The 12,961-nt window shown below is 45.0% G+C and overlaps 1 protein-coding gene across 1 annotated transcript in view; it reads right to left on the reverse strand.

The window, feature by feature from the left end:
• zeb1b (zinc finger E-box binding homeobox 1b) overlaps window positions 1-4,618 on the reverse strand; it is a 57,308-nt gene extending 52,690 nt beyond the window's left edge. The window contains exon 1 of the mRNA XM_048266989.1: window positions 4,518-4,618. Coding sequence (XP_048122946.1) covers window positions 4,518-4,575 — 58 coding nt within the window. The 5' untranslated portion in view covers window positions 4,576-4,618. The remainder of the gene's footprint in view (window positions 1-4,517) is intronic.
• Between the last annotated feature and the right edge of the window lie 8,343 nt (window positions 4,619-12,961).

Genomic DNA, 12,961 nt, shown 5'->3' on the forward strand with positions numbered 1-12,961 from the left:
GTCACTGAAATTAAATGGATTCAAAGATTTTAGAGAAGACATTTAGTCCCATTACATTGCCAGTTGTAAATGGTTGTGTGTGTGTGTGCGTCTGTGTGTGTGTGTGTGTGTGTGTGTGTGTGTGTGTGTGTGTGTGTGGTAGCACGCACAACACTTACACCTCTCTTTCACCTCTCAGTGGTACATTCTTCACCTGGTGACTAACTGCCCCAATATACACCACACACACACACACACACACACACACACACACACACACACACACACACTCCCATAACAAGACAAAGATTCTTCACCTGCTGGTAAATTGCACCTCTAGCCTATACACCTCTCTCTCACACACACACACTCCCCGCCTGTCACAAAATTAAGTTTCTTTACCTGGTGACAAATGACACTTCACCACACACACGTACACACACACACACACACACACACACGAGTGTGTGCGCAAAGAGTCTTTACCTGGTGGCAAATTACACCTCAATCCACTACATTCTGTAGACACACACACACACACACACACACACACACACACACACACACACACAGCAAGCCTGGTCACAAGACACAAATTCTTCACCTGATGGTTAAGCACTCTCACACGGAGGCCTCAAGAACCAGAAAACACCCACACTGGTAGCCTTAAATGTGAGTGAGATCGTTACTCAAATACCATCGGCCTAACACACACACACACACACACACGCACACGCACGTACACACCAACTGGCAGCTGTGCTCACTGTTTTCCCTTTTCTGTCTAAAAGCACAAAAATAAAAGCATAGGTTGTAAACAGGTCTCCAACCAATCCCCCCGGACATGGTGTGTGAGTGTGTGTGTGTGGGAGGGGGGACACACCCTGTTTATCAGGTGCTTGGCAGTAACACTCTAAGACGAAGCGTTCCACTGAGAGTGACGTGAGCAGTGGTGCCACTCTCGGGTTGAGTAGAGCGTGACACTAACACAGAAGTAGTGTGTGTGTGTGTGGATACTGTGTAGGGGGAAAGGATTGCAGTGTCAGGGTGGTGTGTGTTGACAGACTTGTGCTGTGCTGTGTTGTGTTGTGTTATGTTGAGGTATGCTATGCTGTGTGGTGTTAGATAGATAGATAGATAGATAGATACTTTATTGATCCCCAGGGGAAATTCAAGAGTGTTGAGGTGTGCTGTGGAGAGTTTAGTTGTCTTGTGCGGTGTTGAGGTGCGTTGTTGTGTTCTGTTGTGTTGAACTGAGGTGTGTTGCAATGTGTTGAGTTGTGTTGTGTAGTTGGACCGAGGACAGGGTGTTAGGGGATGAGTTTGGGCTATGTGGGGTGAGAGCTCTGGTTTGGTGCATGCCTGTGGTGTGTGCCTGTGGGTATGCTGAGATGTGTGGATAGGGTGTGTGGGCTGAGTTGGTGAGGGCGGTTGGTATAAGGCTTTGGTGGCCACTGTGAATCATGTGCTTATAGGACTTGATAGACACACAGATATAAATCACAACATGTGTACATGCGCACACACAGACATACACAGAATGTCAGGGAAGATTATCAGCACACCCTGCCAAATTTGTCAGGAAGAAAAAAAATCGGTCTGGAGCCATCACTAATAACTTGAAGCATCTATCCTTCACACACGCAGACACACACACACACAACAGACACACCTGTTAGCAAGAGCACGCGCTCCTGCCTGCACCATCTCTCAATTCGCAATCTGATCAGACCGCATGGGGGGAGGGAGGAGCGCTAATGACGTCGCCGCGATGAGTCTTGACGGGCATCACTGTGGGGCACGGAGGTCGCCAGAGACTCCCCACGCCTGTCCGTTCATTATAACATCACTATTCCATGAGAAAAATCTCACCAATTTCCAGATTTTTTACTAAACTATAATAAATGTCCCGTCAACAATTGTATGACAATGTTGTACGCATGTTACACGCATTTCAGAGAAGATTTGCCAAAGAATGAACACTATTATTTTAATGAACATCTAGCCTAGACTACACGAGAGTAACCTAGACTACCTGTTACCTTAAACACAAATACCCTGTTTTGCATAGGTCCTATATTTTACTATAGTTTATTTCCCTTGAAACGCGAGCGTCACATTTTGATCTCCACCGTGGGTGTTACCTCTCTAACCAGGTGCGTCTCGTGCATCATCATACCTGCAGTGCAGCGCGAGCCGCCATTCTGACCCACCCGCAGTCCTGAGCCCACGCGAGTCATATATCACAAACCAAACCGATCGTTAAAGCTCTTCCCTCGAACGCTTGTAGTCTACCATATTACAAGCCCCCCATCACGCGCCACCTTTGAGCATCTTCTCTCTTCCTCTGCAGCGCGAGAGCCGCATGGCACCTTTACGACGATTCGGTAAATTCACATCAAACCGCAAGTCAGACACCCAAACGACTTTAAGGAAAACAAAAATCAGACCAAAACATAACTAAAAACATAAAGTAAATATTTCTAGATCTTTCGACATCACTGACGCATAACCTAACGCCGATTTGCCTCTGTCAACAAACTAAAACTCCATCTTTTTTTCTACCTGCACAAGTTGACATTTGCTGCAGCGCGTGGAAAGCGCGTTTCCTTCAGCCTTCACCAGTATGCGCGAGCTCCGGTGGTGGGGATTTGTCTTCAACGAATCCGAAGTCCGACTATTCTGATTTTCAAATTTATCACAACAGATTATTTTAGTGGCTGTTAAGCCCCAGATCAGGTAAACATGTTTACAGGTTCGTTCCGCGGCGAGACTCCAACGCGCGAAATAGCCTACACTGCGCACGCATGTCGTCAGTGCGAGGAAGAGAAGGTGTCTAGGAACACCTCATGGCGAGTGGGAAATAGTTATTATAGATAATATATTGACAATTGTGGATTAATTATGCTAAATTTGTATTCTGGGGTGAAAACCTTTCAGGTGATATACAAATCGTTACCAGCCGGTTTACCCCGCCTACTTGCTAGGCTAAAAACGACAGGGTGAAGGATTGAGAGCCAGCCTGTGTACAAACAAACTTAACCGATCCGTGTAAAACTACATATAAAAATACTCTGCATACGAATAACTTCACCAGGTTACAGTTAACCAGTGTACAGTAAAACCGCTCAACTGTCACAGTCTTTAGGAGCCAGCGACCTGCACAACTTCTCGACAGTCCCGCAGACATAAGCAAGCCACATCCCCACGCGCTCCTGTCCGCCCTAAACGTGGCTCGCAGCTGTCCACCCCAGTGTCAGCTACAAAGCAGTTTGGTAAACAACAGCCGGGTGACAAATAAATAAAAGCAAAAATAGCCTAAAGGAAACTCGACCGAATGTTCGGGCACTCAAGAACATTGTCCGATTATGGGGAAAAATATCCATCTATTTGCGAGCTCCATGTTCACAAACACTACTGTTTGCTCGTGGTCCTGTGTACCGTTGGATGTATGCATGCCTTATATAGTCCGTGGCAGCTGTGCTCTCGGCTCTCGAGATTCCATTCCCTCTCCTCCGCGCCCCGAGCAGGTAGTGTGTGTGTGTGTGTGTGTGTGTGTGATAGAGAGAGAGTGTGTGTGTGTGTGTGTGTTTAGCCCCAGTCTAGCTCTAGTATTCCTGCTCCGGTAACGAGGAGCGAGCCACAGCCAGTACACACCCTTGTTTCACCTCAACTTCTTACCGAATATAAGAAGTCAACGACAAAACAGCTCCACTTATGTCAACCCTTCTCACGATGCAATGACGTTAACGTTACAAGACAATATTATTACACGAACACACCGTATAAAACAGTTTAACGTTTTTAAAAACAAGCTGTCAAAGCATGTAAAAGTACTTCACTAAGTATGCACCGTAATATACAGTTTAATCAAAAAGTATATTCGAACATATTATTTTAGAAAAATATTGTTTGACTATCCTAAGATTGTGAACCACTCGTGCTGCAACAGTGCCTCGCTAGCTCGCTAGCTCACGCTACGAAACAGGCATTACAGCCTAATTCAAAATGTTGACTTATTTCACCAGTTAAACATAATCTCAGGTATAAGACACAATTCGGTTGTTGAGACATTTCCATCACGACAACACACTCTAACACAGGTTCGGCAGGAATACGACATTCCGTAGAAAAGCAGGCAGGTAAGTAAGTTTCATTTCGGCCAAACACGATGGGGAAAAGCAGCCTAAATGATCCGCCTGAATCTGAGGGATTACTCCCAAAGTTTGCTTAAAGCTCAATACGTTTAAATCAGAATTAAAGTGAGTTAAGAGAAGACAAGGAGACAAAAGCGCTTCCCCAGTGCATGGGACTGGGTGCATATAACGGTTCACGGTGCACTGAACCGCTAGGCGGAGGGGGAGTCGCGAGCCAGGTATAACGGTACACCACATAGGAGCTGTTCCACAGCGCTTTCCTCGCGACTTTCCAGCACTTTTAGCGACTAAAAAACACAGTTGCCAAGTCCCACAGTCAGACAAAACTCGATGTCCGAGCCACCTAGAACACCTTCCACTCCCGCAAGCGCTTCTACTTACCGCTAGTCCTCCGCGGATTCGCCTGCTTTCTGCGCTTACACCTGGGGCCATCCGCCATGATCCTTTCGCTCGGTGGAAATGCTGCCGGAGAGTCACCTCCTCTCTCGCCCCCACACCTCCCCTCCCCTCCAGCTCACCCTCCCTCCACCTCCCCTCCCTGCACCTGGTTTACGACACTCCGCTTTACGACATTACCTTCTGGCTGCAGATTACACCTCTTCAGCCCAGTGCCCGCCCCTCTCGAGATGGCCACTCTTCTCCCTCCGCCCAGTAGCGCACGCGGTTCTGTTGCTGGCTGTTACTCGCGCACGAGGTGGCGACCCTCCTCTCAAAGCAGGTCGCGCGCAGAGACAACCTGATGATGTTCAGAAGGGAATTTTGAGGGACAGGAGGAAATTGAGGTGGTGGCCAATGTCCACTGTGTCCTCTGAGATATTACAGGTACAATGCTGGGCTAGATTAAAACAAAAGTACTCAAATTGAATAATTAAATTATGTATATATGAACACTTTTTTGTTATGATGAAAACGTTCAAAAAGGGAGAGCACTTGCTACTCACACCTGATAAGCCAAACTAAACTCTCTGCATACCTTGCCTACCACATAGGCTAGGCTACTCAGTATCCTAAAAGCTACCCTACATGGGTTAAGATATTTCATTTGAAGACTCAAATTGCATTTGTGTGTGTGTGTGTGTGGTGTGTGTCTTTCTAACATATACATAATGAGTTTTTTTTTTTAAGTTATGAAGGCTGTGTCTGACCTTTGTAAATGATCTCTGTCTGCAGTGTGATGTGTTGTGTAATAAAGACCTGCTTTTGCCACGACTTCTCTGCCTAAGTCGTTGCCTAACTTTGTATTGGTTTGGAATGATGTTTAGGCTATGAGGTAATAGGCTACTTGCAAAATGGAATACAACCTGTGACTGAACTGTGTTTTTCCCCTCTGGCATTATAATGTTAAATCTTTCATCTGCACTTTTTAAATGATGAATGTTGTTATTCGAGTTTGAATGCAAAACAACTCTCACCCATCAAAGCACTGGTGTTTGTGTATTTACTTTGATCACAGGTGACTGATGCTGCATACATGGTGTGTGTGTGTGTGTCTGTGCATGTTTGATTGTGTGTGTGTGTGTCTGTTTGTTCCTCTCTGTCCTCACTCTCCATCTGTCCTCATCCCTCTCCATCATAGGTCAAGGTTTGGCCAATATTAGGGGTGAGAGAAAAGTCACCCCTCACCTGTCCAACAATCAAACCAGTGAACAAACTGGTTGGAAGACATTATATTAGATGTTCTCACATCTCTTTGCGCTTTAGTTTAGAATGGGTCTCATTAATGTTGTGTTCAGGGCTTGGCATTTCTGCTTACCAAGCATGCCGTTCCACTTCACTGATCCTGCCACTGCATGCTACACACACACACACACACACACATCCACACACACACACACACACACACACATATTTATTTGTGGTACAGCAACATCTGTGTCACAGTTATGAATATATTGTCACAATGCATGCAGGCCTACAACACACACTTTACACATTTCTGCTGGGTGAAAGTAAAAAATATAATATATAATAATTTATATAATATAATATAAATATCTAATAAGATAAAAATATCTGGCTTTGTCACATCTGGCTTGTATAGGATTCATAAAAAACATGTCCATCAAAGAGACTTATCAATCTCTGACAGCTGACATCAAAAACCAACAACACATCATTCTTTTCACAGAATATACTTTTTACTCTGATCATCAATCAAATTGAAATCTGATATTAAAGAAACCATGGGCCAATATTGACAGACCAACACTTATACATATTTAAAACGTTTGACATCGATGGATGAGAGAAGTTGCTACCAACCACTGTGTAGGCATGTGATGCTAGAAATGGTACAAGAGGAAGTGCAGTGATGTCATGAGCCAGTTAGGGCAAGTGACTGATGGGGCTGGTCGCATCTTCAGTGAACATATTTTTCTTATCTTTGATTCTGTCACCTGCTTATGTTGTTGTTGTTTTTCTTGTTGTTGTGGTTGTCGTTTTTTTTGTCCTGTGGAGGTATTTGTTGGGGAGTAATTCCCCAATTATCCAACAGTGTTCAAATTGTCCATTGAACACTGTTGTTTATACAGTAATGAGAGTGACCAAGGTTGTGTTAGTGTGTCTGCATTTTGTGTGCATTATGTGTGTGTGCATATACTGAACGTTTGAGTGTGTGTGTTTGTGTGTGTGAAAATGTGTGTGGGTATGACAGCGTGTGTGTGTGTGTGTGTGTGTGTGTGTGTGTGTGTGTGTGCCTTTATGTAAGTGTGTGTGTGTGTGTGTGTTTGCATGCATGCTTGTGTGTGTAGGAAGCAGGAATGTGATGTGCTTTGCAGTGAGAATCATGGGACTTTCTGAGGGATGATTCAATCCTCCTCCCAAAGAAAGACCTCGCTGTTCCCTAAGAGAGAGAGACAGGAAGAGAGAGAGAGAGAGAGAGATAGAGAGGGAGAGAGAGAGAGATAGAGAGGGAGAGAGAGAGGGAGAGAGAGAGATAGGAGGGTGAAGGAGAGAAAAGGAGAAAGAGGGAGAGTGAACCCAATGGTGCGCTAAGGGGTGCAGCATCGAGTGTGTAGTACAATGACATGCTGCTGCTCATGTGCTATCGCAGAATGCTATCTGAAAACATGCACACATGAGTGAACTAGCTCTCACACACACACACAAACCCCCTTTGAAAAGGAATAACCCTAAAGAGTGCACAGGGCCACTGGTTATCAATTACAGGTCACAAGAGCAACAGTTGCTACAGAGTAGGTGACGTGTGTGCAAGTGTTTGTGTACAGAGTGTGTGTGTGTGTGTGTGTGTGTGTGTGTTTGTGTGTTTGTGCCCTGTGCTGTGCTATTCCTGTACCTGAGCATGATCAGGTTTCTGAACGCCCGGGTGTGGTGTGCCCTGTGTGTATGGGCTTGCATTTTCCAGTATTGTGTGTGTGTGTGTTGTATGTTCACATGCATTACAGAGGACCTTCTCTTGTGTTGAATCCAACCTCAGCTCTATTTTTAAAGACTTCTGGACCTGTCAGTGTCACAGACACAAGAATGTTTCACTATAAAAAATTCTGTAAATGGAGTCACCATTCCAGACATCAGTCCAAAGAAATGCATAAGCAATTGATAGGTGTCATGTTTTTGCTAAAAATCTATAAATAAGACTCAGTAAAAAAAGGAACGTGCTCGCCACACACACACACACACACACACACATCTCTCTCTAGCTGTCTGTCTTTCTTCATCACTCTCTCTCTCTGTCTGTCTGTCTATCTGTCTATCTGTCAAATCAAATGCTGCATTGTCCGGATTTGACACATATGCATTATGCACGGAATATAATTAGCATACAGCATAACATCTCTAACCATAGCGCTGATCTGTCTGTCCTCTGAGGTGTGTGTGTGTGAGTGAGTGCAGAGCTCACAGTGGTCATCAGCTGCCTGGTAATGACCGTCTAGTGTACCACCCCAGCCGTGTTGCGCTCCTTTCTGCCCGGTCGAGGCCAGGGCTTCCCATAACCGCCCGCCTCAGGTTTCACTCCACCCCTCTCTCCTCTGGGCTCCCTCGCCATCTGACCACACCAGAGACTTTCTAATGAGGAGACACAGCACTCAAAGAATCTTCCATAGAAATGTGTGGCGTTAGTCCATAACGCAAACATGGCAGTTGTCTACAGACATATTCCGCCCATGTGAATGGACCCTTTCAAGAGAGTTCCATTATCAGCATCATAGTTGGCCCCACAAGACTTCCTTTTTAACATTCCATATGTTATCTTAATGCAGAGGAAGTAGATTGGGGCCCAAATAGAACGTTCAAGCATTGTTTTTGTTTTTATTGATGAAAGGGTCTATACATCGTGCCAATTCATGTGGTATGTTGTGAATACATCGTGCCAATCATGTGTTGTGATCTCGCAGCTGAAGCGAGGTTGGTGTGTCGTGATTCGTGAAGCATTGCGCACGCGCAATTCTACCCGAAATAGATAAGCCTGATAAGTGCCCAAAAAGCGTAGTAATATGGCCGCCGAGTGGAGGGACTTGCCTAAAAGGACTTTGACCACGCTCCATACTCAACCCATCCCGTCTACATCTGCATACCGCATTCTACATGTGCATCTCAAAAAATTAGCAAGTGAAATATTTCAATCCTTTTTTTGTTTTGTTGATTATTCTAATCTTGATGATTACTGTTTACACCTCATAGAAATCAAAAATCCAGAATCTCAAAATATTAGAATAAAGAAATGTCAACCTGAGAGGAGCTCTAATCAGCTAACACTGGCAATGGCTTCCTTAATCTCAGTCTGGTCAGGGCAATGGACTTTTCTTTTAAGATGCACCTCTATACTTCATCACATCCATCCATCTATACAGCACACACTGAATCCTATCTCTATGCTGTGCCAACACACACACACACACACACACACACACACACACACACACACACGCACACACACACAAACCGTATCCCTTTGTTTCAGTCAGAGGTGGTAAGAGTAAAAGTCCTGCCAAATATTTGTTCCGGTCATTTAGTAAACCTGCAGATCATAATTAGCGCAACTATAGCATTTAGCGCAAAGTAGCTAATTAGGGACACCACCTCTGTTACGTGCACAGGCAGAAAGAATGCATGGTAGGAATTTTACTTTCTGGAGCTGGGGTTAACACCAGACACCATCAGTTTGTGCATCTATAGAGCACACACTAAATCCAATCTCTCCATTGTCCCAACACACACAACACTCAGCATCAACACACACTCACAGACACGTCATTAAACTGCATACCTATGTTTCAGCATTATACTCTCAGCATCAATACACACACTCACACAAACATCACTGAACTGCATCCCTGTGTTTCAGCATCATCAGCATCAACTCACACTCACACACACATCACTGAACTGGATCCCTGTGTTTCAGCATCATACACTACACTTTTAACATTCTTCTGAACGTTCTCAGCCCCAGGCCAGGTTCCCCTTCTACAGAACTTCTTGTCCTTTGCGCTTAGATCTAAACATGTAGAACCCAAACACTGTTTCTCTGTTAGTTCAATCAAGACATACACTCAGCATCCACTCCTCTCTGGTCCGCTGCATGCCTACAGATTGAAAACATCAGAGGCGGACATCCCGGGTTCAAAAAGTATTTGATCCGACCATTTAGTAAACCAGCTCATAATTAGCAGCCAGGCATAGCAGATAATTAGTGATATCATCTGTGTTAAGTGCACAGGTAGAAAGAATATATGGCAGGCCTTTTACTATCTGGGACTGGGATGTCCGCCTCCAGAAACATAGACCTCTGAACTGTCTATTCCATGTGAGTATGTATTGCTGTTCTAATATTATCTGCATTCCATGTGAGTACTGTATTGCTGTACTAATATTATCTGTATTCCCTGTGAGTATGCATTGCTGTACTATTATCTGTATTCCATGTGAGTATGTATTGCTACTATTATCTGTATTCCATGTGAGTATGTATTGCTGTTCTAATATTATCTGTATTCCATGTGAGTAGGATGTATTGCTGTACTGATATTATCCTTTATTGTTTCTTGATTGTTGTAAGTCGCTTTGGATAAAAGGGTGAGCTAAATGACTAAATGTTAATGTGTACACGGAATAACCCAGATCTTGCTCCTAAATAGACTTTGAATGTAGCTAGCCAGTTGTATCATTGTGAAAGCATTTGTGCGATTAAAAATATATTTTCAGCTTCAGGTGTTTCCCCGTCTGGCACATACACACACACACACACACACATACTTGCAGCAGAGCAGACCAGTAAACCTAAAGTCTGCTTGTCAAGACAAGGGAAAAACACACACTCAGAGCAGAGCTGGCATCATGGCCGATCAATGATGAGGCGTTTCAAAACCACACACACACACACACACACCAATGCTGCGGCTGGAAAAAGAGAGGGTCATTAGTCAGTGGAAAGTCCGATCTTTCCCATTTTCCTTGGATGCTGCCGCTTAGCATGAAGTCATTTCTCTCCCGACGACGGAAAACAACGAGTAAAAATAAAATAGAGCCCCTGAGCTGGTGAGATGGCAGTGTGTGTTTGTGTGTGTGTGTGTGTGTGTGCACGCGTTGGTGTCACAGGGCTGCACTCTCTCACTGTGAGTGTGCCGACAAGACCACCCTGTCACATTAAAGCACAACCAGCCAAAAGCCATTCACAAGTCCTACCCACTCCAGACGCCCTGCCACACACACACACACACACACACACACACACTTAGAGCCATTTAAAGCCACTGCAGTACTGATGCCATGGTCAATAAAACAGGATTACTTTATTCACCCAACCCACTAAAGGTGTGCCTCTCTCATCTACCTAGATTTCTTTTCTTCCTCCTACTCTCTCCATCTCTCTCTGTGTCCTTTCTTTTCACCTGTTCCCTCTTCTCCATTTCTCTTTATCCATCCATCCGTATTTTTCTCTCTCTTTCTATCTATCAACACCCCATTTCTACCTCTCCCTGTTCACCTTTCTCTCTCCCTTTTCCCTTTTCAACCTGCCTTCCCTCTCTCTCCATCTATCCATCCATCTTTTTTTTCAGTCTCCCTCTGTCTCTTTTCATCCATCCTTTCCATTCTGTCTCTCCCAACTACCAATCCCTTCTCCCCATCTCTCTCTCTCTCTCACTCTCTCTCTCTCTCCATTGCTCTTTCTCCATTCCTCCCCCCCTTTTTTCTCTCACCCTCTCTCTCTCTCTCCCTCTCCCTGTGAGAGTGGGGGCTGAGAGAGAGAGAGAGAGAGAGAGAGAGAGAGAGGAGAGGGTGAGGGTAGTGTGCCTACATTAAGGACTCCTGTGGCCTCTCTCAGATGAGTATTGATCCTGCTGCAGGCGGCGGCAGCGTTTAGGAGATTAATGCCGCCAGGGCCGCAGCTCCAGTTTCAGCCTCAGCCCAGGAGGCTCCGCTGAGGGAGGCAGGCAGGCAGGCAGGAGGGGCTGGCGGCTGCCCATGCGGCCAGGGCGGAGGGCCCTGCAGTGGGCCAGAGACGCCACACAGCCCCCCTCCACCTACAAATCCATCCATCCACCCACCCACCCTGCCATCTGGAGCCTAGGCTACCCCAACAGCTGTGGGGGGGGGGGCAAAGAGACAGAGAGAGAGATTGAAAGAAATAAGAGTGAAAAAGAGAGAAGGCAAGGGAGAGAGAGAGAGGAAGAGAGAGAGAGAGGGAGAAATTCAATGAAAAGAGAGGGGAAAACAGAAAGGCAAATGTACTGAGGGGGAGAGTGGAAAAGAGAGGGAGAGAGAGGGAGAGAGGGAGAGAGAGAGAGAGAGAGAGAGGAAGACAGGTAGGAAATGGTGTGTGGGGACTGTAGAAGAAACGGTCTGAAAGAGAAAGACAGGTGGCAAAGACTGAAAGAAACCCTGTCAAACAGAAAGAGAAACACCCGACTATGTGTGAGAAGCAGCTGTGTTAAAGAGAGGAAGAGAGTGAGAGAGGGAGAGAGAGAGAGAGAGAGAGAGAAAGAGAGGTCTAAAATGTCTAATGTGCCCCTAGGGACTCAGACTCCTTCAACCTAAGTGAGCCTGAGTGCATGACAGTGAGAGCACACACACACACACACACACAGATGCTGTCTCCTCTTTTGCTCTCTCCAACACACCCAGGTGCACACACTCACTCAGACAACAGGCACACATATAGACACTCTCTCATTCCTCTCCCCCTATCACACACACACACACACACACACACACACACACACACACACACACACTCAGACAACAGGGACACATATAAACACTCCCTCATCCCTCTCCTCCTATCACAGTCAGTCTCACTTCCAATGAAACACATACACACTCCTATACGCACACACTAACTCCTACACACACACACACACACTCCTACACACACACACACGCACCCACTCAAAATGAAACTGCCAAAATGAAACTGTGATTCTTCAGTAAAGATGGCAACAACAATAAGACTAATAAGTTTTGCAAACTGCTATGTGTTGTTGGTCCCTCACAATAAGCATGTATGTGTAATAGATACAGTGATGGCCAAAAGTATTGGCACCCATGCTAAAGTTGACTGAAAAGAGGAATATAAAATCATCTTTTGGAAATTGATCTTAATGCCTTAAGTGAAAAATTAGGAAATATCTAACCTTTAAGGACACCAAGGACTTTTCTCCACACTTAAGGAATTTTCTTAGTGAATGAATAATGTATCATAAATAAATAAATGTTCTTCCTTAAAATACAGGGGTCATAAGTATTCCCACCCCTATGTTAAATTCCCATAGAGACAGGCAGATTTTTTATTTTTTAAAGGCCAGTTATTTCATGGATCCAGAATACTGTGCATCCTGATAAAAGTTACCTTGGCCTTTGGAATT

The sequence above is a fragment of the Alosa alosa genome, chromosome 16 (genome assembly GCF_017589495.1).
Source record: "Alosa alosa isolate M-15738 ecotype Scorff River chromosome 16, AALO_Geno_1.1, whole genome shotgun sequence".
NCBI lineage: Eukaryota > Metazoa > Chordata > Actinopteri > Clupeiformes > Clupeidae > Alosa > Alosa alosa.